The 27,909-nt window shown below is 39.3% G+C and overlaps 1 protein-coding gene across 2 annotated transcripts in view; it reads right to left on the bottom strand.

The window, feature by feature from the left end:
• The window catches only part of atxn3 (ataxin 3), a 74,286-nt gene that overhangs the window by 11,436 nt on the left and 34,941 nt on the right, over positions 1-27,909 (bottom strand). Inside the window, exons 9-11 of one of the 2 annotated variants that reach the window (XM_087989696.1) lie at positions 12,821-12,953; positions 9,876-9,949; positions 4,484-7,835 (exon numbers count right to left, since the gene is read on the bottom strand). In XM_087989696.1, the coding sequence (XP_087845822.1) occupies positions 7,744-7,835; positions 9,876-9,949; positions 12,821-12,953 (299 nt within the window). In that variant the 3' untranslated portion in view covers positions 4,484-7,743. Of the gene's footprint in view, positions 1-4,483; positions 7,836-9,875; positions 9,950-12,820; positions 12,954-27,909 lie in introns of those variants that run through there. The other variant, XM_087989697.1, reaches the window with a different exon arrangement.

Below are 27,909 nucleotides of genomic sequence, written 5' to 3'. Positions count from 1 at the left end.
GGAAGGATGTGTGGAATAGTGGAAGGATGCTTGTTGGACTGGAGGCTTATGACCAGTGGAGTGCCTCAGGGGTTGGTGCTGGGCCCATTACTGTTTGTATTCTATATCAATGATTTGGTTGAGAATGTACAAGGCATGATCAGTAAGTTTGCTGATGACACAAAAATGGGTAGTATTGTTTAGAGGAAGGTTATCAGAAATTGCAGCAGGACCTTGATCAGCCAGGGAAGTGGGCCAAGAAATGGAAAATGGTATTTAATATAGATAAGTGTGAGGTCTTACATTTTGGAAAGTCAAATCAAGGTAGGAGTTTCATGGTGAATGGTAGGGCCTTAAAGAGCGTAGTGGACCAGAGGAATCTTGGCACTCAGGTTCACAGTTCGCTGAAAGTGGAGTCACAGGTAGACAGGGCAGTGAAGAAGGCTTTTTGCACACTGGCCTTCATCAGTCAAGACATTGAGTATAGAAGTTGTGAAGTTATGTTGCAGTTATACAGGACATCGGTGAGGTCGCACTTGGAGTATTGTGCTCAGCGTTGATCACCTTGTTATAGGAAGGATGTTATTAAACTGGAAAGAGTGCAGAAGAAATTTTACAAGGATGTTGACTGGATGCAATGGTCTGAGTTACAGGAAGAGATGGAGGGGTACTGGTTGGGTCGGTGGGAGAGGAAGAAACAGAGGGCTTGGAGGACTTCACCAGGCCGGATCGACATGCACAGGGACTGGTTGTCCCATCGACCCAACCAGTACTCCTCTACTGACATACTCATTCAATTGGCAGAATTGGTCCTCACCCTCAACAACTTCTTTGAATCCTTCCACTTTCTTCAAACCAAAGGGGTAGCCATGGCCACCTGCATGGACTCATCCACCGCCAAACCACAACAACGCGACGGTCGGAGGAGGAGCGTCTTATCTTCCGACTGGGAACCCTCCAACCACAGAGGATGAACTTGGACTTCACCAGTTTCTCCATCCCCCCTCCCCCCACCTTGTCTCAGCCGAATCCCTCCAGCCCGGCACCGCCTTCCTGACCTGCAGTCTTCTTCCTGACCTCTCCGCCTCCACCCTACTCCGACCTATCACCCTCACCTTGACCTCTTTCCACCTATCACATTTCCAACGCCCCTCCTCCAAGTCCCTCCTCCCTACCTTTTATCTTCTCCTGCTGAACACTCTCTGCTCATTCCTGAAGAAGGGCATGTGCCCGAAACGTCGAATCTTCTGTTCCCTAGATGCTGCCTGACCTGCTGTGCTGTTCCAGCAATAAAGTTTCAGCTTTGATCTCCAGCGTCTGCAGACCTCACTTTCTCCTCCACCTGCATGGGCCCCAGCTATGCCTGCCTCTTCATAGGATATGTGAAACAGTCCATCATCCAGGGTGGCATGGTGGCTCAGTGGTTAGCACTGCTGCCTCACAGCACCAGGGCCTCAGGTGCGATTCCAGCTTTGGGTGACTGTGTGTGTGGAGTTTACATAATCTCCCAGTGTCTGCGTGGGTTTCCTCTGGGCGCTCCAGTTTCCTCCCACAGTCCGAAGATGTGCAGGTCAGGTGAATTGGCCTTGCTGAATTGCCCATAGTGTTAGGTCTGGGTGGGTTACTCTTCAGAGGGTCGGTGTGAACTTGTTGGGCCAAAGGGCCTGTTTCCACACTGTAGGTAATCCACTTTTCATCTACTACATTGATGACTGTATCAGCACCACCTTGTGCTCCCGTAAGAAGGTTGAACAACCTCACTAACACCATCTACCATGACCTAAAGTTTACACTGACCATCTTGGATACCTCTGTCCTCTTTCTGGACTTCTCAGTCTCGATCTCCGAAGAACAACTCAACACGGACATCCCACAGCTACCTTGACCTCCACCCACTCCCCCTCCTGTAAAAATGTGATCCCTTACTCCCAACTCCTCCACCTCCACTGCATCTGCTCCAAGCTAGAACAAGTCCATTCCTGGACATCCCAGATGGCCTCCTATTTCAAGGACCACAATTTCCCCTCCCATGTGATCAGCAATGCCTTCTAGCACATCATCTCCAATTCCCATACCTCTGCCCTTGAACCCCAGCCCTCCAACTACACCAAGGATAGAACCTCACCCTGGTCCTCACCTTCCATCCCACAAATCTCTGGATACAGCACATTATCCTCCGACATTTCTGTAACCTACAATCAGACCCCACCACCAGAGATATATTTCCCTCCCCATTCCTATGTGCATTTCAGAGAGACCATTCCCTCCGCAGCTCCCTCGTTAGGTCCACACCCACCACCAACCCACCCTCCATTCGCAGCACCTTCCCTTGCACCCACTCCTGGCTCCTCACCTCTGTCCAAAGCCCCAAAGAATTGTTTCACATCCGGCAGAGATTTTCCTGCACATCCACTCAGCTCATCTACTGTTGCTCTCGATGTGGTCTCCCCTACATCAGGGAGACAGGACGCCAACTCGCAGACTGTTTCAGGGAACATCCCTTAGACAAATGCACCAAACAACCCCACCGCCCACTTCAACTCCCCCTCCCACTCCACCAAGGACATGCAAGTCATGGGCAACCTCCACTGCTAAATAAAAGCCACCTGACAACTAGAGGAAGAACGCCTCATCTTCCACCTTGGGACCCTTCAACCAAGCAGCATCAACATCAACTTCACTAGTTTCCAACTCTCCCCTCCCCCCCATCTCATCCCAGATTCAACCCTCCAATTCAGCACGCCCACTTGATCTATCCTGCCTATCTTCCTTCCCACCAATTCATTCTACCCACACCACCAACCTATCACTATTACCCGCCACCTGTGCTTCTCCAGCTCCACATTTTCTGACTCTGCCAGCAGAAGTGGTTGAGGCAGGCACATTAACAACATTTGAAAGGCATTTGGACAAATACATGGATAGGAAGGGATTAAAAGGGTATGAGCCAAGTGCAGCGAAATGGGGTTAGCGTGGATGGACATTTTGGTCAGCATGGGCAATTTTGGGCCAAAGGGCCTGTCTACGTGCTGTAGCACTCTTTGACGAAAGCAAGTTGAAATCTTTTTGAAACACATTTTGAAAATCAGACCCCACCACATTTTGAAAAGGACAATGCAAGCAGATTCAACAGGAGCATTCAATAGAGAATTTGATAAATACTTAAAGGGAAAAGAGCAACATTCTGGAGAAAGAACAAAGAGGTGGGATTAATTGGAGAGCTTTATTGCAGACCTGAAACAGACATAATAAGCTAGACCTCTTTATTGTACTCTGTCAACTATGTAAGTGACAGAACTTTTAAGGCAGACAAAAACGTGTTGAACCAAAATGTACTTACAAGATTCAGTAGAAGTTAAAAAGCAGGTGAGATAACTTGCATGATAACTGGAATATCAGTTGTTTAATTGGTACAGATGGAAGGTTCAAGAATGTGAAGCAACAGTTGGACCAGGAAAAAGTAGCATGAAATTCTAAAAGATCATCTTGATTATGAGATTTATGGTGCCATTTGTTGAATTGCAATCCACAGCAGGTGGATGCAAGTCAAATGTATGTCACATCCAAACTTGCGGAAACAAAATATCTGTTTGAATGAGGCCATCACTAAACCCATGATTATGAGCTTAGCACCACATGTAAGTGTTAAAACATTAAAATATTTGGATTAAGAATATCTAGTAAACTGTTGAATGGATAACTTGCACAAAGTTATCAGAGACATCTTTTAGAAAGGAGATAGACTGCAAGACACATTTTAAAAAAAGGACTTGCAAACACAAATAGAGTCACAGAGATGTACAGCATGGAAACAGACCCTTCAGTCCAACTCATCCAAGCTGCCCAGATATCTCAAACTAATCTCGTCCCATTTGCTAGCACTTGGCCCATATCCCTCTAAACCCTTCCTATTCATATACTCATCTAGATGCCTTTCAAATGTTCTAATTGTACCAGCCTCCACCACTTCCTCTCGGCGCTCATTCCACACACACACACACACACACACACACACACACACACACACACCATCCTCTGCGTGAAAAAGTTGCACTTAGATCTCTTTTAAATGTTTCCCCTCTTACCCTAAAATGATTGCAAATTTCAGTATTAATCACAAGATATAACACCTCATTGAAGTTAGTTTTTTTTAGGATTTGCACAATTAAATTTTGATTTATTAAAAAAGTGAGAGAAAATGCTTTTCATGCCCTTCCAACTTTATTCAATTTTTATTTGTTTTGCTTACGTTTAAAATCTGGTGTTCTCGGTTTTCTGTTAGCTAATTCTATTTACAGCTTTTACAAATTGTCTCAGTACGCCAGACAGTTAAGATTCAAATGATTCATTATCTCCAAAAGACAGAATTGAGCACTTAACCAGTAAACGCCTGCATATATGCTAGAAATACTTATCACTTCATCATGTCATCTCACTTCCTGACTGAACAGAAAAGGAATCATTCAGTTCTCTTTGTAGCATCAAATAAAACACGTATGCTTAGTTCCAAAAATGAAACTTTATTTGATACACAGCAACAAGGTTACTATTTTAGAGAACAACACATCTTATCTCCAGTGTGCACACGCAAAAAGCATTGCAAAGCACAATTAATCGTATATTACGTCATCTGCCTCCTTGGTAAAGTCAAACAAGATAGTAAGTGACTCTTGTTTCTTACAAAGTTCTTTACTATTTTAAAGAAGCTGAATTCAAATGCAATTTTATTCCTGCAGGCAACTTTTTAGACAGAAATTAAATTCAAACTTCAGTAAATACAACATAAAAATATTGCAACAGTTATAACGAATACTTAACACATTACCACATCTTTTTCAAAATATAACATACTAGAGATTATGGTAGTTTCAATGTTGGAGGCAACATTGTTAAAAACACACAGAGTTGCAAACAGATACAAGTTCTGGTTTTCATTTTCTGCTCAATGCTTTCTTCTCCCGAAAGCATTAAATATAACTGAGATATGTTCCACAGGCATGAGTCACCTTCTCGTTCCTTACATAAGAATCTATTGTTCCCATAAGCCTTGACACTTGAGCATCAATGGGCTGTTTCACCAGAGCACAAGTTGGACTTGGTTTGCTTTTACCTCCTACTACTTCAGGTACTTGGAGATCAATGACTGTGCTCACTGTCAAACCAACTGTGATCAGGCTACTCTTCTCAGTCCAAGGACTGATTCTAGTCAAGACACTATTTTACAGAAATGTCTGACAAATTCGTCTCTTGCTTAAGTGAAAATACTAATCTTTGTGGTAACCCAATAGTTAAAGGTACTGCAAGATATAGCACTCTAGCACAAAGTAGGAAGCTTTGACATTCCATTCCTGGCCTTTGCCATTCAAATTGAGATGAATCAACTGATCTAATTAGTCTCAATGTTTCCAAGTTAAATAACTGAAGACAGCAAAAGTGGGTAGTCCCTCCTTAGCCTAATCATAGGTTTCTGTTCAGAAATGTGTGTTTCTTTCGATGCAGATATTTCAGTCTGCCATGACTCTACATTGCCACCTTGCCTCACTTCACCGTCCAAATGTTAGAATGCACTGTTTAGATATGTATGAGAGGAGTACCATTCAAACCATAATGCTGAATGATTGACAGTAGATGCAAAACTGTAGTCTAGCTTAAATGAAATAGATTGTTGGTACTGAACTAGAGTATTGCTGAAAAAAGCCACAGTTTGTCAAAGCTTTTCATCTTGCACTCATCAGGATATTTCGCAAGAATACTAATTCAACTGAAATTTTAAGTCAGGAAGAATGACTCTGAGCAGGACATTGGTCAAGACAATGCAGCAAACGGCTGTCACATAACTAATAAGTGCCTGCCCTATGCCAAGGCCTCTACCAAAGCAGCCCAATTACCAATGCATCAGCAAGCTCCTCGCCTGCAGTATAAATGGTAGTTTTCCTTACTCTTGTGAATTGTCCTGAGTGTAAGATGAAGATTTGACAAAAATCTCCTTTTTTCAGTCATTCTCAAGACAAAATATTTGAGCAAAGAGAGAAACGAAGGAATGCAATAAAAACGCTGTCATTCTTTGCTCAAATTTGCACTTGAAAATAATGTACTTAGCAAGTTAAAATATGTTCTTGGGCATGGGCAGCAAAGACATGCCTGCATTTATTACACACCTTTGTTGCCCTGAAAGTAAAGAGCCTAGGACTGCAGGAAGGTAGTTCATTTCCCAAAATTTCGCTAGTGAGCTAGTTACATTTTTTTTAAATGACAGAAATGTTATGGTCAATTACAGAGACATAGACTCATACTGCACAGATATAGAACCTTTGGTCCAACTCATCCATGCCAACCAGACATCCCAATCTGACCTAGTTCCATTTGCCAGCATTTGGTCCATATCCTTCTAAACCCTTCCGATTCATATACCTATCCAGATGCCTTTTAAATGCTGTAATTCTACCAGCCTCCATCATTTCCTCTAGCAGCTTATTCCATACATGCACTATCTACCTCTCAGGTCTTTTTAAAATCTTTCCACTCTGAGCTTAAACCTATATCCTCTAGTTTTTGACTCCTCCAACCTAGGAAAAAGACCTTGGCTATTCACCCTATCCATCATTCTTCATTCTCACTTCTTATCTGACTTATTGACTGAAACTTTAAAACCTGCCATAGCAGGCTTGGAACCCTGACTGGTTGGTCCTGTACTAAGCTGCAGGAACTACAGTATTACACAGAAGGCCTATGTTTGAGCTTTGGACAGATAACCACTTTAATCTGAAGGTTAAGACTTTTAAAGCATGCCAAAGAAAAGGCAGGTTATCCTGTTTTTAAACTTGGCCCATCCTAACTCATTAACTTCATAAAGACATTACTATGTAGTGTAAGCAACAAAAAATCTCAATACACAGCAATTTTGACTTTGTTTATATTATGTAATCAGGAATACAACAAACAATCTGTAAAGTACACACAGCTCCCATTTACTCCTTTACATTTCCCAGTGAAAATTCTGATATGAACCCGCTTTTTGCTTTAAAAGATCAAGCTGACCTATCACAGACTACTCAAGTGTAATTTTCCCTAATTCTTGGAACTCCATTTTATACATTTATGTTCCCTGGTATGATCTTCTCAAAACGAAGGGAACAGGTTCAAGTACAAAAGACTTTAAAAGCAAAAATCTGCATGGCTCTGCAATACACATTCAGCATAACAGGAACTTTGTGTTAGAACAATTAAACACGAAGACAAGGTCAAAATTCAAAGATAAAAACAGATCTACAACCTTTCAAGCGTCACAAAATGCCACAAAGCTCAACTGCTTGCTGCATATCATCTCTCTTGACACGTTCAATGTTTAAATTGAACCTGATTTGAATATAAGCTATAGTATGTTTTCAAAAAGTAAACACTTTAGTATTTGCCTTCTTAGGTCCTATCATTGGTAGATCAGAAAATACCAAAAACGTTTTTTTAATTGGTTACGAAATCTTGAATTTCTTCCCTGGAATTTTCTTAATTAGGTTGTGCATGAAGAGGGTTTTTCAGAAGATAAGGTGCTGCAATTGAAGTTAAGAAACAGGAAATCTTGCATTTTCTTTTAACTACAAATTATCCCACAAGACAACCACAAAAGTTCTTTGCATTAAGAGTGAAAATAACCTTTTGCTCTCTGTGAAAACACATATATTTGTCTTTGTGGCTGAAGTATAGGTGGAATGCTGCACATATGGATCAGCAATGGGAAACAGTTATTGCTGGTATTTAGTTTTCACATTAACTTCCTTCCCCTTTTGAATCATCATTGGCACCAGCTTCTAACGACTTCAGCCCATCTGCTTGAGGCAGTTCTTGTTCAGTCATGCCAGCTGTGAATTGGGGTAAAAAAGATCACAGACTAATAAATATTTAGAACCAAGGAAGAGATCTGCACCAATCCAGGCAAGTAGGGAATATTCCATCACTTACCTGATTTGTGCATTGTAGATAGTGAACAAGCTTTGGGGAATCAGGAGACAAGTTAATCACTCCAAAATTCCTAGCCTTTAACTTGCTCTTGTAGGTATGGCATTAATGTGGCTAGTCCAGTTCAGTTTCTAGTCAAAGGCAACCCCAGAATATTGGTATTGGAAGAATTCAGTGATGGTAATGCCATTGAATGTCAGAGGCCAGTAGTTATATTCTATCTTCTTGGATATAGTCATTATCTGGCTCTTGTGTGGTGTGAAGGTTACTTGCCACTTATCAGCCAAGTCTGGAGTTGTCCAGCTCTTGCTGCATATTTCCATATATTGCTTCAGTAACTGAGGTATCGGTCATCAATTGTGAACATTGTGCAATCATCATTTGATTGTCGGAATGATTACACCTTCTATAGCATGCCGTTTCTGTTGTTTGATATGCAAGTACTTCTGTGTTGTTGCTTTACCTCAAATTTATATAGCTGAAAATGTGTTGCTGGAAAAGCGCAGCAGGTCAGGCAGCATCCAGGGAACAGGAGTATCGACGTTTCGGGCATAAGCCCTTCTTCAGGAATCAACTGCCTGACCTGCTGAGCTTTTCCAGCAACACATTTTCAGCTCTGATCTCCAGCATCTGCAGACCTCACTTTCTCCTCAAATTTATATAGGTCTTACGCTGCTCCTGGCATTCCCTATTGCACGCTTCATTACACCAGGGTTAATCTGCTCCCTTGATAATAATGGTAAAGACGAGTATATTGTTGGCTATGAGATTACAGATCGTAGTTGAATAAATTTTGCTGCTACTGATGGTCCACAGTACCTCATGGGTGCTCAGTTTTGAGTTGCTAGATACATTTGAAACTTTAGCACAGAGGTAGTGCCACACAACACAATGGAGGGGAACATCAATGTGAAGAATGTCTTTAGTATTCAGAAAACTATTATGTCAGATACTGAAACAGTATGTGTTCATGTGCAGGAACATCCCAGCTTGAGTGATATGTGGCAAGTAACATTTGTGCAACACAAGTGCTGGGCAATGGCTACCTCCAACAAGATCTAGCCATCTCCCTTTAATGTCTAATGCATTATCAATGCTAAATCCCAAACCTCCCAGTGGTTTCCATTGTCCAAAAACATAACTAGATCTGCCATACAAACACTGTGGTAACAATAGCAAGTCAGAGATTAGGATTCCTCTAGCAAGTAATTCATCTTCTGTCGCCCCAGTGCCTTTCCACTGTCTACTTGCTTGGATGAGTGCAACTCCAACAACATTCATGAATCTTGACATTATCTTGGATGAAGAAGCCTGCTTTGATCGGCAATCCATCTGTCACCTTCAACATTTACTCCCTTCACCATGGCATGCAATGGGAACAGTGCCTACCATCTAGGTGATGTACTGCAGCAACTCAGCAAAATTCCTTATTCAGCACCTTCCCAACTCGTGACCTCTACCACCAAGAAAGACAAGGACACTAAATGCATTGGAATGCCACCATCTGCAAGTTCCCTTCCAAACCCCACACAATTCTGACTTGGAAGTAGATCCCTATTCCTCCCTGTCACTCAGCAAAAATCCTGGAACTCCTTTCTTAAGGGAACTGTGGGTGTTGATGTACCCCAAAGTTTACAAAGGTTTAAGAAGGTAGAACTCCTTCACTTTCCCTAGGAATGAGCTGCAAACGTTGGCCTAGCTTGAGGTGGGTTCATCCCATGGACAAATTTTTAAAAATACTTGTCATTGTGTACTTGTCATTATATGTAAATCCAGATCTTGGCTATGCAGCAACTGCTTATGATACAATTCTTACATGCAGGATTTTATTAAGAGGGATTACAGGCTTTACAAAAAGCAAAGCTTAATGGTTAAACAGAATATAACTGACATATTTTACGCTTGTTGTCAGTTCAACAGGATGAACAGGTCAGGAATTTTACCTGAATTTGTCTTCAGTATTGAGCAACTTTGTTTTTCTGATTGATCTGAACCTTCTGGTTGTACTCGCTGTTTTCTGGTGGAAACAAAAATGTAAGCGTTATATAATTACACAGTAGGTTCACTGCTTTTTTTGAATATGTAGTCTGGCATTTCTATGTAGTTAAAATAATTGTGAACAACACTAACTAAAATTTGAACTTGCACGATGTGGTATATTTACGTGCTGAACTCCAAAAAAGGGTTCAAGCATGTAAGGATATTCTTAAGGAATGTCACTATTTATTTGAAGATCACTATCTATTTTACGTCAGAACATTGCAGAAATGGGCTAGGAGAAGAGTTTTGCCTTTTGATCAGGACACTAGAGAATATTGCTTCTTTTTCCACAGAGCTTTTAATATATTGCATGCACTCAGTTCCTACAGTCAACTTATTCAAGGCAACTGGATTCTATGGAAGTCATACTAATGAAATGATCATCTCTCATTTTCTTTTACCGGTCAGAATATGTTCCAAAGCAATGGGTTCACAACACAAGAACAGTTCTAAGTGGCATTAATTGGAAGCTTTCATTTATGTTACTTATTTTTGTTATAGTCCTTCATGGTATGCATGTAGTGATGTCAATATAGTGCTGAGCTGCTTTCTTGAACCGCTTCAGTCCATCTGGTGTATATCATTAACAGCACCATTATGAGAAGGGGTACTGATATACTTTCAATTTGGGATGGTGTGAGATTTGGATGGGAATTTGCAGGTGTAATATAGTCACAATAATATATGCCTGGTCCAGTTAATGTTCTGGTCAATGGTAAACCCCCATTATGTTTATGATGGAATATTCATTTTTAATGATGACACTGAACATCAAGGAAGTAGTCAGTTATATTCTCCATTTTTGGAGATGGTGCCTGGCCATTGCCTGGTCAATGTTACTTGTCACTTATTAGCCCAAGCCTGAATGCTGCCTAGGTCTCCTCAGAGATACTATTGCTGTAGGTGTAGTGTAATGTAATCATGGCAAGAATAGATGGATGCAGAGATCTAGGAACACAGGTACAGAAGTCATTAAATCAAGCTGGCAAGTGCAAAGGTGATGAAAAGCCCAAAAGGAATGCCAAGCTTCATCAAAAAAAACAATAAAATGTCAAAGTCATCAAGTATTATTGCATTGGTTAGGCTTCATATGGAAGAACATGGCCAATGTTTGGCACAACACTTTAAGATAAACTAAAACTAAAGATTGAACAAAACCCAGCAACAATTTCAGGATGATACTGGAATGAGGGGCTTAACTATGAAAGCAAAGACAATGGATAATATTTTTGGCCAATGAGGAAGTTAATTGTTATAAAATTGAAAAATTTAAAATACTAAAGAGAATTTATAATCGTATATTTGAAATCAGATAAAGTTGACTGAAAGTAAGATCTGAAAACATTTTTTTACATAGGAACTGAATGAAGGGTGAAACCAAAAGAAATCAAAGTAAATTAGGAAGTGAGCAATTATGTTAGAAGATGAATTATAAGGAATATGGAGAGCTGGGAATTGAACATGAAACGGCTGAACTAGACAGGCTTGTAGTTTCCTGTTTTTCCATTTGCTCATTTCTTAAGGAGGGTTGGGTGATATTTGCAAGCTTTCAATCTGCAGGAATCATCCCAGAATTTGTGGAATTTAGGAAGATAATTACCAACATATCAATTACCTCTATACACATGTCCCTCAATACTCTGAGATGTAGACTATGAGACCTTGGGGACTTATTAAGTTTCACCTGCAGTCATTTCATTAGTACAACCTTCTTACTAGTACTAATTTCCTTCAATTTTTCACTCTCCCTAGTCACTTGGATCTCTACTTCTGGGAGATTTCTTGTTCTTCTTCAGTGAGAACAGAGACACAATATATCATTTACTTTCTCTGCCAGTTCTCTACTTCCCACTAAAAATTATCCTGACTCTGCTTTTAATAGACCCACGTTTATTTTAGACAAGCGTTTCCTTATTCTGTACTTGTAGAAGTTTTTACAGTCCATTTTAATGATTTTTGCTAGATTGTATCCACATTTTAATGCTCCTTTCCCCATCAGTTTCTGCTCTTCCTTCGCTGTAAGCCTCAATTCTCAGATTTATTATAACTTCTAACTGCTTTATAAGCCTTTTTAAGAAAAATCTCAAACAATCATTCACTTCTATTTTCAGCAATGTTTGATTGACTATTTTTAGAGATTTTGCACCTTGAATGAATATAGTTGCTATAAGTCATGTAATGATTCTTCAGAGATTATCCATTGCCGATGTACAGTCATGCCTTTTCATATATTTTTCCAAACCAGCTCAGCGAACTTGTGTCGCATGCTTTCATAATTTCTCAATGAAATTAAACACACTTGTTCAGAATGAACTACCTCACTTTCAAACAATGTAAGATTCTATCATATTGTGGTCACTCATCCCTGAAGATTCTTTTGCAACAAGATATTAGTTAACCATTTTTTCATTACATATTACTAGATCCAAAATAGTTCATTTTCCAGTTCAACATGTTTTTCTAGAAAACCATCCCAATGACACTCCAGAAACTTTTCCTCCACAGCTTTGGTGCTCAAATGTCATTGGACCTAACAGAGATATAGGGAGCAAGCAAAAAGCCTTGAGGTTGTAGCTGACTGGCATATATCTTACTGTAAAGGCTCAAAACTGACACTGTTGGATATATAGAAATCCTAATTCTCACTTCAATATTCCTTGCTATGATGAACACAAGCGTTAATCAATGAAAATTGTTTGCAAAGCCAATTTTAAAAATGAATGAAGAAATCTGATTATGTCTTAATACCGCGCAAGCACAAAGAAACATAGTCCTTAAAAGGGACAAAGTCACACATCATGGAAACTAAATGAAATTTTGCAGCAGTATAAATCTGTGGTCTGCTTGCCTCTCAAAGTACGCTTGTCTATGTCTTCGTAGCTCCTCTGCTGTAGGAGTTTCCGTTTGATTGGCTCTTGAAGATTGTGCAACGTCATTCCAAGATGAAGACACTTCAGAATTTTCCGTCCCTTGCTTAAAACCTAGAAATTAATTAACAAGATTACATTACTAAAACATCATAATATCAAATGCTGAAAATATGACATTTCAATGAGGACATGAGGATCAATCAAACCTACAGGAGTATTTCTTCCCATTACAGAATGCTGTTCCATATCGCTTGAGCTGATCTCTGCCCTTCTGCAACAAGGGAGAGGATGGATTGGTACATGGCACATGCAACACAGACTATTATTGAGAGATGTGGCAGGGTGTTCACATCTAACCACTCTTTCCCATTGGAAAAAATAGTATTGTGTTTGACATCCAACATTAGGTATGGGAATTTTCCATGTTGAAGATCATGGTACAAAGAATTCTACAGCACAACGTACTGGTAAACCCATGTTTCCTGGTACTAGTGCTTTACTAAAAAAGCTACAGCAATCTAGATTAGGAGGCTTGGTGCTCATACTAGCCTCCTGACATCCCTAGATCTGATCATTAGCAACGAAAGTAATAACGGAAGTGACCATAATGGTATAAGAGCATGATTTCACAATCATGATACATGTGATACCTAGTTAATGCTTGGAGGGCGAGGTTCTTCTTTTATATTTATTAGAAAGATTATCTTCGCTAGTCCAAGTACAAAATGATACATTCCATTCCACCTCTTTATCTTTCATTCCTGTGGGCAGTAAATGAACCCTGCAGTGGTGGGCAAACCTGATAGCAAGTATCAAATGTGAGCACAGCATCACAGTCAAATCCATATCTAGCCATAGCCAATATTCACAATGTGCATTGCAGCATAGGTGACTACATTGCAACCTACCTTTCGAGCTTAGACAACTATTTCAGCAAATAATCACTTCCTTGGCTCAGATCAGTCATAGAGTCATACAGATATACAGCATGGAAACAGACTCTTGAGTCCAACCTGTCCATGCCGACCAGATATCCCAACCCAATTGAGTCCCAACTGCCAGCACCCGGCCCATATCCCTCCAAATCCTTCCTATTCATATACCCATCTAAATGCTTCTTAAATGTTGCAATTGTATCAGCCTGGCAGCTCATTCCATACACGTACCATCCTGTGTGAAAAAGTTGCCCCTTAGGTCTCTTTTATATCTTTCCCCTCTCACCCTAAACCTATGTCCTCTAGTGCTGGACTCCCCGACCACATGCTTTCCATGCCCCTCATAATTTTGTAAACCTCTATAAGGTCACCCCTCAGCCTCTGACGCTCTAGGGAAAACAGCCTATTCAGCCTCTCCCTATAGCTCAAATCCTCCAACCCTGGCAACATCCCTGTAAATCTTTTCAGAACACTTTCAAGTTTCACAATGTCTTTCCGATAAGAAGGAGACCAGAACTGCATGCAATATTCCAACAGTGGCCTAACCAATGTTCTGTACAGCAGCAACATGACCTCTCAACTCCTGTACTCAATACTCTGACCAACAAAGGAAAGCATACCAAACGCCTTCTTCGCTATCCTATCTACCTGCGTCTCCACTTTCAAGGAGCTACGAACCTGCACTCAAAGATCTCTTTGTTCAGCAACACTCCCTAGGACCTTACCATTAAGTGCATAAGTTCTGATAAGACTTGCTTTCCCAAAATGCAGCACCTCGCATTTATCTGAATTAAACTCCATCTGCCACTTCTCAGACCATTGGCCCATCTGATCAAGATCCTGTTGTAATCTGAGGTAACCTTCTTCGCTGTCCACTACACCTCCAATGTTGGTGTCATCTGCAAACTTACGAACTATACCCCTTATGCTCGCATCCAAATCATTTATATAAATGACAAAACGTAGTGGACCCAGCACCGATCCTTGTGGCACTCCACTGGTCACAGGCCTCCAATCTGAAAAACAACCCTCCACCACCACCACCCTCTGTCTTCTACCTTTGAGCCAGTGCTGTATCCAGATTGCTAGTTCTCCCCGTATTCCATGAGATCTAATCTTGCTAACCAGTCTCCCAAGGGGAACTTTGTCGAACTCCTTACTGAAGACCATTAAGATCACATCTAGCGCTCTCCCCTCATCAATCCTCTTTGTTACTTCTTCAAAAAAACTCAATCAAGTTTGTGAGACATGATTTCCCACGCACAAAGCCATGTTGACTAATCCTAATCAATCCTTGCCTTTCCAAATACATGTACATCCTGTCCCTCAGGATTCCCTCGAACAACCTGCCCACTACCGATGTCAGGCTCACTGGTCTGTAGTTCCCTGGCTTGTCCTTACCACCCTTCTTAAATAGTGGCACCACGTTAGCCAACCTCCAGTCTTCTGGCACCTCACCTGTGACTATCGATGATACAAATATCTCAGCAAGAGGCCCAGCAATCACTTCTCTAGCTTCCCACAGAGTTCTAGGGTACGCCTGATCAGGTCCTGGGGATTTATCCATTTTTATGTGTTTCAAGACATCCAGCACTTCCTCTTCTGTAATTTGGACATTTTGAAAGGTGTCACCATCTGTTTCCCTACATTCTATATCTTCCATATCCTTTTCCACAGTAAATACTGATGGAAAATACTCTTTTAATATCTCCCCCATTTTCTGTGGCTCCACACAAAGGTCACCTTGTTGATCTTTGAGGGGCCCTATTCTCTCCCTAGTTACCCTTCTTAAACAGTGGCACCACATTAGCCAACCTCCAGTCTTCCAGTACCTCACCTGTGACTATCAATGATACAAATATCTCAGCAAGAGGCCCAGCAATCATTTCTCTAGCTTCCCACAGAGTTCTAGGGTACGCCTGATCGGGTCCTGGGGATTTATCCTTTATGCATTACAAAACAACCAGCACTTCCTCCTCTGCAATATGGACATTTTTTCAAGATGTCACTATCAATTTCCCTACATTCTATATCTTATGGGCGGCACGGTGGCACAGTGGTTAGCACTGCTGCCTCACAGCGCCAGAGACCCGGGTTCAATTCCCGCCTCAGGCGACTGACTGTGTGGAGTTTGCACGTTCTCCCCGTGTCTGCGTGGGTTTCCTCCGGGTGCTCCGGTTTCCTCCCACAATCCAAAGATGTGCAGGTCAGGTGAATTGGCCATGCTAAATTGCCCATAGTGTTAGGTAAGGGGTAAATGTAGGGGTATGGTTGGGTTGCGCTTCGGCGGGTCGGTGTGGACTTGTTGGGCCTGTTTCCATAATGTAATGTAATGTAATGTAATCTTCCATGTCCTTCTCCACTGTAAATAATGAGGCAAAATACTCGTTTAGTATCTCCCCCATTTTCTGTGGCTCCACACAAAGACTGCCTTGCTGATCTTTGAGGGGCCCTATTCTTTCTCTAGTTACCCTTTTGTCCTTAATGTATTTGTAAAAACCCTTTGGATTCTTCTTAATTCCAAAGCTATCTCATGTCCCCTTTTTGACCTCCTGATTTCCCTCTTAAATATACTCCTTACTGCCTTTATAACATAAGGATTCAATCGATCTACGCTGTCTGTACCTTACATATGCTTCCTTCTTTTTCTTAACCAAACCCTCAATTTCTTTAGTCATCCAGCATTCCCTATACCTACCAGCCTTTCCTTTCACCCTGACAGGAATATACTGTCTCTGGATTCTCATTATCTCATTTCTGAAGGCTTCCCATTTTCCAGCCATCCCTTTACCTGTGAACATCTGCCCCCAATCAGCTTTTGAAAATTCTTGCCTAATACCGTCAAAATTGGCCTTTCACCAATTTTGAACTTCGACTTTTAGATCTCGTCTATCCTTTTCCATCACTATTTTAAATCTAATAGTATTATTAATTAAATATGCAATTGTCTTAGGTTTTGTCTGAAATTGTTTTAATTTATGCAGTTAAGTAGCATATTATATGACATTTCCACAATAAATAATCAATTAATTCTCCAATATTCAATGAATTACCAGAGCATGACTCATGACAAAGTATTTAACTAACTACAGAAATGTAGAATCAGGCCAAATGGGCCATCTGCTTTAAAAGTCATAGAGACCTACAGAACACAAGGTCTTTTGGCCTGTTGCATCAATGACAGTCAAAAACAGCCACCTAACTATTTTAATCTCATTTTCTAGCTCTTGGTCCACAACATTGCATGCCTTGGCATTGAAAGTGCACATTTAAATTCTTCTTAAATGTTCTGAGAGCTTCCATCTCTACCGCCCTTGCAGGCAGTGAGTTCCAGATTCCCAATGCCTTCTGGATGAAAATCTCCTCTAAACCTTTGGCCCCTTATTTTAAAATCTGCACACTGGTCACTGAATCTCGACCAAGGGGAAGGTCTCCACTTTTCTATCCTAGCTAAGCCCCTCATTATTTTATACATTTCAATCATGTCCCCTTTCAATCCCCTCTCCTCTAAGGAAAAATGACCCGAGTCTGTCAAATATCTCTTTATAACTGAAACCCTCTAGCCCAGGCAACATGCTGGTAAATCCTTTCTGAACCTTCTCCAGTATTATCATACCCCACCTGTAATGTAGATTTCAGAACAGCACACAATACTCTGACTGAGGCTGAACTAATATTTCATACAGTTCCAGCTCAATTCCCCAACTCTTAAACTCTATGCTTTGACTAATAAAGGCAAGTATCCTATATGCCTTCTTAAACACTTTATCCACCTATTCTAATACCTTAAGGGGTGTAATTACTCTATAATATTCTCCCTCTGGGACCTGTTGTTTATACCATGCCAACCAGACCATTGAACATCTTCCTTTGATGTCAGTAATTAATATAACTCATTAACAAGTATTCTCTGAACATTCAATCCACTTTTAAAACTACAAATCTAATTTCTTTTACATTGTACTTTTCTTTTGCTGGTTCCGAAACATCTGAATGAAGAAATAAATTTAAAAGTCCAACAGAGTTTTGTTCCAAAACATCCTGTCATTGCTTAAAAATATTATTTGTCAAACTTCATACAATAATAGGTGGACTTCCTTTTGCAAATTAGCATATCCATTACAGAAAAGGCCTCATCACAATTCCAATTTAATTTAGTAATTAGAAAATTGTAGCAAAATAAACTACAACCTCACTCCTGAGGAAACTGAACTAAAATTGACCATCTACTTAATACAGCTTCCATTAGATATCCATCTTTCTGATCACAGATTGTGCACACCACAGAAATTTAAATAGGAGAAAAGTAGGAAATGTACTTTTAAAAAGTGACCAAAGTTGAAAATTAGACAGAGAAAGAGTGTGGAACTGTTGAGACGAGATATACAGGAATCCCAAAAGGCCTGTTGACCTATCGAGCCTGGTTGCTTTGTTATTGGGTAAATTACAGGAAATATAAAGGCTGTGTTGGCAAGCTGAACTGATAAATGAGACAGAAACCAGAGAAGGACATTTTCCTGTTGGACAGGAATGGAAATGTTTCCGGAAGCAACTGGAGAGAGGTTCCAGTGTTCATACACAAAGATAAAAGACTACAATAGATAATGCTAATGGTGAATTTATGCTACCGTTCATATCATATTTAATGTTGGAGCTAAGAATGAGTAAAGAATAAATTATCAATTTATTTGGTGGAGTCTGCAATCATTGGGGTCCCCTGATGGACAAAGCAAATCTAATCAGGAAGGATCCAAGTTAGACCCTTAGTATGTATTGGATTGGCTCACTTCAATCTGGGAAAGAAGGCACTAAAGGTGTACAATTCAACAAACAGCTTGAAAGCTGCTCACCCAAAAGAGGAAAAAAATAATCAGCCAGGGATCAAACCTTGCAGCAAGTTAGAGTGAGATTACATCAGAAGAGGACAGGATTCAGACTGGCTGAAGAACAGCTGAGAGACAACAGCTTATAAACAGCTTGTGAGACAATATCACTTTAAACAAAACACCAAAGATGGCCATATAGGAAAATACAGCTTCTCAGAAAAGAATCACTTCTTTCACAAGAGGATGGTACAAATGCAGCACTGAAAGAGGAACAATACGTGGATCTTGGTTTTTGCCATTTTGAAATCATGCCTTCTACTTTGTCTTGCTCAATTTATAACCACAAAATGCTACACAGCAGCAATCTCATCAGTTTTGTTCAGATCATATTCTTTTAATTATGTTCCAGTGAAGTAAGTTTAATCCTTACAGCATCCCAAAGCTCAGTGTAAAACCAGATGAAAAAAGTTATCTTTTTATTAACGTTATCTCTGTAGTATAATCACTAAGTACAGTATAATTTGTGGAAGGTTTTAAAAATGAAACAAGTGGTATTCTGCAGGTTAATTCTTGGCATTATCTTTGCCTCTCAATTTCTTGTAAGATCATAAAAAAAAACACAAGTAGGCCATCAAGCTTTCTCCACCATTCATTTGTGGTTGCAACTCTAATTTCCCGCCTATTCAACATAACCCTGGACTCCCCTAGATCCTAAATCCAACTCAGCTTTGAATACATTCAGTAGTCAACTGTCATTGTTCGCTGGAGAATTCAAAATCTAAAAATCTTCTGACACTAAAATTTCATTATTTCCATCTTGATTGGGAAAAACCTTACCCATAAGCTATGTTCCCTTGTTCTAGACTAGTCACAAGTTAAAACCTCCGCCAGCACCCACTCTATCAAGTTGCCTCAAAATTCTAAACTTCAATAGGATCAGCTCTCTTTCTTCTCAACTCCATTGAGCATAGTGCCAATCTGCTTAACCATTCCTTCTAAAGCAACCTCTTCCTCGGTAGAATCAATCAAGCGATTCTGAACTGCTTCCAATACAATTATATTACTTTTTAAGCAAAGAGACCAAAACTGCACACAGCATTTCAGGTGCAGCCTCTCACAACTGCAGCTGTGACAAATCTGTCTGACATTTAAGGTTTGCTTCCTAACTACTTGCTGTACCTACATGCACACATTTTTGTGATTCATGTATCCTACCAAAGTGGACAAAGTCACATTTTGCACATTATATTCAATATGCAAAACTTATGTTCACTTACTTGTCTGTATCCCTCTGCAGTAAGTGCCCTACCTTGCTATCCTACCTATCTTTATATTAACAAGTAATTAACTACCATATACTTGGTCACTTTATTCAAGTGAAAAAGTTCACGACCCATCACATATCCCTGTGGCAACCTGAAAATCAGGAACTTAGTTCTATTCGCTACTTTCTTTTAGCTTGGTTGGACCAGCATTTATGGCCCATCCCTAACTGCTCTTGAGAAGATGGCGCTGAGTTTCTGCTTTGCATCATTGTAGCACATTTGGTACAGGTGCCCTCAATGCTTTTAGAGGGGTAGTTCTTATTTTACCTTTTACCCACCTTTATCAACTTCTTTTGATTCTTTTTTGGGGTTTGGGCATCACCATATGGCATTATTTGATACACATTCAAATTGACCTTGAACTTACTTGATAGGCCATTGCAGAGGGTAATCAAGAAGCAATCAGACTGCTGTAGGTTTGGAATCACAAGGCCAGATAAAGACACCAGGATCCCTTCCCTAAACGACATTAGTAAACCTGACAGCCTTTTAATAACAAATTGACAATGATTTCATAGTCACCACTATGGTTACTAGCTTTATATTTCATATGTATTAAATGAATTTAAATTCCACCAGTACAAAAACATTAATGTGGGCACCTCAAATATGAGCACAGTGACATTACGCCACCACCTCCCCATAAGACTTGGAAATCTGAATATATCACATCTATTGGTTCTCCATCATTCATCCAGATTGTCACTTCCTCAAAAAACTTTGTAGCATTAGTCAAACACAATTCTTTTTACAAAATTACATTAAACCTGACTGATTGCATTATGATTTTCTACATGTGCTAGCACCTCCTTAGTAATGGATTCAAGTATTTTCCCTGTGACTGATGTTAAGCAAACTGGTTTATAGTTCCCTGCTTTGTGTTTTTCTTTTTTCTTTACAATTTCATTCTTCCAATCAGATGGGACCTATCCAGAATCTAAGGAGTTCAGAACATTACATCCACTGTCTCTGAAACTACCTCTTTTATGATCCGAGGATGTATGCGATCATGTTCAGGGGATCTGCCAACCATTAGTTGCTTCATTACTTTTTCTCTAGTGATAGTTTTAAGTTCATCACTCACCTTTCAAGTATAAAATACTTGCTCAAAACCTGCCATTTCCTTGTTTCCCATTATTAAAGTTACAGTCTCACCCTCTCAGGGACGAACTTTTACTTATCTACTTTCCTGTTTTACATACACCTGTTTAAACATGTCTGTTTTTATATTTCTAGCTATTTTCTTTTATACATTAATTTTCCCCCTTTAAAAAAAAACATTCTTTGCCAGTTGCTAAAATTTGTCCAATCTTCTGACCTACCATTAATCTTCACTGGATTGTAAATGTTCTCTTTCCATTTGACACCATCCTTAACTTTGTTAGACAATAGACAATAGGTGCAGGAGTAGGCCATTCAGCCCTTCAAGCCTGCACCGCCATTCAACATGATCATGGCTGATCATTCCTAATCAGTATCCTGTTCCTGCCTTATCTCCATAACCCTTGATTCCACTATCTTTGAGAGCTCTATCCAACTCTTTCTTAAATGAATCCAGAGACTGGGCCTCCATTGCCCTCTGGGGCAGAGCATTCCAAACAGCCACCACTCTCTGGGTGAAGAAGTTTCTCCTCATCTCTGTCCTAATTGGTCTACCCCATATTTTTAAGTTAGTTAGCCTTAGGTGGTGTATCTTCTCAAATAATGCATTTCTTTCTTAATGGAATATATATTTGTTGAGAGTTATAAAGTATCTCCTCAGATGACTGCTACTGCTTCTTTACTATTCTACCTTTTAACCTATTCTCCATATGAAAAAATGGGAAGTTTGAGCTCTGAATACTTAAAAAGGCTGTTACTAATTAGCACAGTAATTTCCTTGCTAACCATTAAAGTCCATACCTACCATCCTTACCCCTCCCTCCACCCTACCTTCAGCATACAAACCAACATTTTCTGAGCTATCATAAGTTCTGATAGAAGGGTCACCGCACCTGAAATGTTAACTTTGATTTATCTTCACAGATGCTGCCAGAGCTGGTGAGCTTTTTCAGCAACTTCTGTTTTTGTTTCATATGCTTGCAATCATCTTTATTAAAGCTTAACACATTAGTCTTAGACCAGTGCATTTCACTTTCAAATGGAATGTGCATTTCTACAATGTTATGATCACTGCTACCTCTAGGCTTGTTTACTATGACGATTATTATTTCTGTTTTCCAATGTTCAAGTATATTGGCAACCTTCATTCTGAACTTCATCTCATGAATAATAAACTGTTTATGTTAGTATTGTAAGTCATATCAATCAGCACCAATATTCAGAACCTTACATTTCTAAATGTTAAATTTTCTCTGATCTATTACTAAGTCTTTAGAGTCTTGAATGATGATTTGGAAGAATAATCCCCAAAATATTTAACTTTGAGGAAGCTTACCTTTCAGAAACACAAACTTCAAATGTAAAAGTGTCCTGAAAGTTCAAAAAAGTTTTGAACAATGGATATCCTCACTCAATTCACACCAGATCCCATAATTTGTGTTCAGGATGCTTGACTGCAAAGTCTAACATTGATTGCACTACAAAAATGCAACTTTAATGGTTAGCTAGGAAATTACTGTACTAATTAGTAACAGCCTTTTTAAGTATTCAGAGCTCAAATTTACGATTCATTCCCTATTGCCTGTTTAAATATTTAATTCACAACCTTATTGGAAGCCTCAAAATATTTCAGTTCAGCCAGTTGTCATGTAGCAAGTTTACCTTTTTTTTCTAAATGTCAAATATAGAACGTGAAATTCCTTACACAATTAATATAATGACCTCAAAAGCACTCGATATGAAAACAATGTTTTATAAACCTATGTTTTTCACTCTTGCTATATACTCAAGAACAATTTGAAATCAATGTGTTTTCCAAAACATTCATTACAGTTTCATTTGAGCTTTGAATTGCCCATTATAGCATTCCTAACATTTGCTTCAATCAAAACATATTTAAGATCCAGAATGTTTGGAATACAGTTTAGGCCATGGGCTACTATTCGCACTTTAATCATCATTATAGACATAACTGATCTCCTTTTACATACCCTGTTACACCAATTAAAATAATAAAATTAGATGGTTCCAACGTATCTTCAAATTTTCCAATACCTCATCGACCATTTCATCGCTGACCACTATATTCTCCACCACCTCAGATGAATCCGCTGTGATTTGTTATTCAATTGGGATTATTAGCAACATCTTCCAACGAAAACCACTGTGAAAAATAATTTTAGAATTCAACCTTACTATCGTAACCCTCTCATCTGTTAGCATTACTTAAAGTGTCCACAGTATTATTGCCAAAAAAACATGAAATGTTATTTCATGATTACAGGACTGCACTGCAAACTTAACTGTGATTTCAGTGCACAATTATTGAAAACATGGGCACTGTTTTACACCTACATTCCTTTTTTGGGCTCCTTTTCATAGCTTCCCACAGTAATGAAAACAAGTCAGCCATAACTTATAAAGTAAAATAATTTTCAAAAAAGTAAGACATTTAATCTACATGTCAATAGCGAATAAACTGGAGTTTATGAAGTTCCAAAATGACTCATCAGGCCCTTTCACTCTCTACATTTCTTCAATGGCAATCCTCAGCATACAATAAGCCTCGTTGCAGCATATGACCACTCATCTCTTGCTACTGTGAAGCACTGACGTCTGCTTTTGCACTTTTTTTTTAAACCATTTCCTTTACCTGTCACCCTTACAGGCACTGCCAAACTTAAGAACTTTGAGGTTGCTAACTCCATAATTCCTTTGCGATCACCTCAACACATCAAATGAGAAGCATTAGCCATAGAAAACTAAGCCTATAGTAGGCTTACACTATAATTAGCCTTCACAATAATAGATAACTGGAAAATCTGTCAACAAATTTGACTCCCTTTACTGTATTTGTTTCAAAATCCAAGTTTTTTTTGTTTTAATTCAAATGGAAAAAAAATTTACTAGCAAATAACACTGTTTACAAATCCATTCAATTTCCCAAGGCGTTGTACATTGAGTGTTAGTTAACATAGTCACACTCATACTGGGTTCTCCTATTTGATGTCGCTATTTCTCTCACTTTCCTCTACTCTCTTCTTTGTATTTTTCACCTCTTTAAATTTTATTTTTATTTTCTGAGAGCATCACCAACTTTGGCGTTTTAATTTCATTCACATAGAACGCTGCTGACATCTAAGGTTTGCAGCTTACAGTTGGCAGGTATTGTAAAAATGGAACCCTCAGGTGACCCAATTCCCACACCAGCCTCAATCATTCATAACTCTCAAGTCTACCCTGCCAGATTATCTGTACATCAACCTAATTAAAATGTCTTTGGTTTATCAACCTTAATACTTTTACCCAACAAAAATCTAATCATCAAAGTTTTCAAAATTTCAAATGACCTAACTATTACAAGTTTTGGGAGAAAGTGGGTTCTAGATTTTCATTACACTTTGGATAAACACCGCTGTTTTGACTTTCCTCCTTGGTTATTGTTTCCCAAATTTTTTCCCATTGTGCCCCAACTTTGGTGGTCAAGAATTGCCATCCTCCCAGACCTAAGAGAATTCTTTTTTATTTGTGCAGGGGTGTGGACAGAACAACTGTGAGAACAGCAAGGCAAAGCATTTCCATCCACAGAGATTTAATTAAGTTTAAGAAAAAAACCCAACATTTTTATGAAAGCATTCAAGCTGACTAGATCTGGTAGTTAGGCCACTTAAAAAATTGAGATTTAAAGGGACTTCATAGCTGTAAGAATTTGTATAGAGCTAATTGGCAGCCAATTTCAAAGCTAAAAACTATGGCTGCCTAAACCATTGAGGATTGCAACCCAGTTTGGGAAGCTCTATCCTAAATGGTCTCACTCTAATTTTAAGATTATGCCCTCTTATTTCCCCCCCAATAACAATAATTTATTTTAACGAACCCCTTAATTGTTTCAAAAACTGTACCTTGATTAGATCATTCTTCAAGCTTCTAAATTCAAAGGGATATAAACAAAGTTGATGCAATTCATTTCTAATTTATACAGATAACATTGAATTCCATCTGCTATAGTTTCATCAGTCAAGCTGTCCTGAATTCATGTACATAACTTTGTAACTTATTGCACCCACCTATGCAACTTTCTGTATCATTTCACACCATCGTACCTGTAACCTGTCTCCTTTAGCCAGGTAATTTGCATATTTAATGGAAAAATAGGCTTACATATGGATCTCCAGAGAACATGCTTGTCATATTTTGGCAATCAAAGAACAAGCACTAAATCTCTACTGTTTCATATCTTCCCAAATAATTAACAACCTGTCACAATTTTACCTACAATTCTTTGCAGTTCCATTTTTGTTGATGGTGGTGAATTGTAGATAATGGTGGTGTGTGTATGGAATGAGCTCCCAGAGGAAATGGAGGAGGCTGGTATAACTACAACATTTAAAAGGCACCTGCATAGGTATATAAATTGGAAGGGTTTAGAGGGGTATGGGCCAAATGCTGGCAAATGGGACTGGATTTATCAGGCTTGTTGATTTTTAAACCACACAAATCAAACCTCAATCTCTGAATTTAATTTCATCTGGTGAGTTTTTTTTTGAAAAACATACAGTTGTATTGAAATAACAATGCACTGGGCTCCACTCATCTTCCATTTAAATTGTAACGTGGTTTTGTTCCTTAACTGCTGATAATGATGGCTTTTCCCTGAACTGTGGTGTAGAGATGATTCACTGCCTAGGTCAAGAGTTGCTGATGTCATCTATGCACGGTGCGGGAGGCCATGGCCATCTGCCATCCACTTTGTTGTTTGTAGCATACATTCTGTTTATTAATCTCCTGTGTGATCTTTATCAAAGGCCAGGTCAAAACAGAAAGAAAACTTTTCAGACCACTAACTTTGTTTTCTGTCAGGTCATCCACCTGAAATTTTAACTTTAATTTTCTCTCACTACAGATGGTGTCTTACCTGTGTTTTGTTTCCAGCATTTTCTGTTCTTTCAGATTACCAGCAATCTCAGTATTCTATTTTTGTATTCTTACCTAACGCCACCTGCACCTCCATATCGTCACATCCCTTATCCTCAATGAAGCAAACCAAGAGCTTCCTTAAATAACGTAACTGGATTAACAAAACACAACCTACCCTTCATAACTCCATGCTGACTGATTAGCTTAAACTTGTCCAAAATGGTCAGTCATTCTGCCTCAGATGATAGATTCCAGTAACTTCGCCACAACTGATATTAAATTGAAGGATCTATAGTTACTTGGCTTCTCCCTCCTGTCCAGGAAATTCTGTGGTCTTGAAATAAAAACTTTATGGAATGCATTAAAGGAAAATTCAGTAGATAAATTTCATCATGCTATTGTAAAATATAATTTTACGCTGTGGTGAAACCCTATTTTAGGTACTAGAAATTTCATTACCAATCAAAAAATGATAAAAATTGAGTAATTTGTGAAAATCCATCAGCTAGATTGCACAATCACAGTGTGCTATGCTCCAACTAATTACTAACATCTGTTGTATGTCGTACAATGTGGCACTGTTTACATGGGAAAGGTCTGTCATATTGCTACGTACTGGGTAAAAGGAACCGTGAGCACAGAAATTTTCAGCAAAAAGCATATTGCAGAGTTGTGATAAGGGGGGCATTTTTAGGATATCAATCTGTAATTTGTGGAATGCCACAGAGATCAGTATTGTGTCCATAGTTATTTGCAATTTACATTAATGACCTGGATGAGGGAAGTGAATGTACTGTAGCCAGGTTTGCAGTTGACAAGAAAAGTAAGTGAGCAGGCAAGTGGTGAGGATGATACAAAAAGGGTGCAGAGGGATATAGACAGGTTAAGTGATTGGGCAAAATCTTGGCAAAAGGAATGTAATGTGATAAAATGTGAGGTTATTCACTTTGGCAGGAAGAATACAGAAGCTGTATATCATTTAAATAGAGAGACAGCAGAAAGCTACAGCACATAGGGATTTGGGGTCCTTTCGTATCAATCACAAAAAGCTATCATTCAAGTTCATCCAGCAGCAGGGAGGGCTAATAAAATGTTGGCCTTTATTTCAAAAGGAATGGAGTACTAAAACAAAAATAGTCTTGCTGGAACTATACAAGGCACAAGTCAGACCACACCTAGATCTCCGTATCCAGCAAAGAGACGTTGGCATTAGATGTAGTCCACAAAACTTCACGAGGTTGATGCCAGGTATGGAGCTATTTTCTTATGAGGCGGGGTTAAGTCGGTTGGACACATACTTATTGAGTATTAGAAGAAAAAGAAGTGACCTTATTGAAATATATAGAATTCTTAGGAGGCTTGACAGGATAGATGCAGGGAGGTTGCTTACCCTTGTGGAAGAGTTTAAGACCACAGGACATAAACAGGTGATTCCTTGCATTGTGGTTAAGACAAAGATAAGGAGGAATTTCGGAGGATAGTAAATCTGTGGAATTCTTTACTGCAGAGAGCTGCAAAGGCTGGCTCATTATATATATTTCAGGCCAAGACAATCAGATTTTTAATCAGTAAGAATATCAAGGGTTATGGAGATAAAACAGGAAAGTGGGAATTGAGGATAGTCATATTAGCTATATTAAAAATCACACAATACCATGTTATAGTCCAACAGGTTTAATTGGAAGCACACTAGCTTTCGGAGTGACGTTCCTTCATCAGGTGATAGGCCTGATCACCTGATGAAGGAGCGTCGCTCCAAAAGCTTGTGTATTTCCAATTAAACCTGTTGGACTATAACCTGGTGTTGTGAGATTTTTAACTTTGTACACCCCAGTCCAACACCGGCATCTCCAAATCAGATTAGTTATGATCTTCTCGAATGGCAGAACAGGCTCGATGGACCAAATTGTCTAACTTATGCCCACTAAGTCTAATGGTCTCATACTCATTTATTTTCTTTTCA

Source organism: Chiloscyllium plagiosum, unplaced genomic scaffold (assembly GCF_037043375.1).
Source record: "Chiloscyllium plagiosum isolate Xiang-an unplaced genomic scaffold, Cpla_swu_hap1 HiC_scaffold_8, whole genome shotgun sequence".
NCBI classification, from domain to species: Eukaryota; Metazoa; Chordata; class Chondrichthyes; order Orectolobiformes; family Hemiscylliidae; genus Chiloscyllium; species Chiloscyllium plagiosum.
Note: the sequence above shows the minus strand (reverse complement) of the source record. Positions and strands in the feature narration are given on the sequence as shown.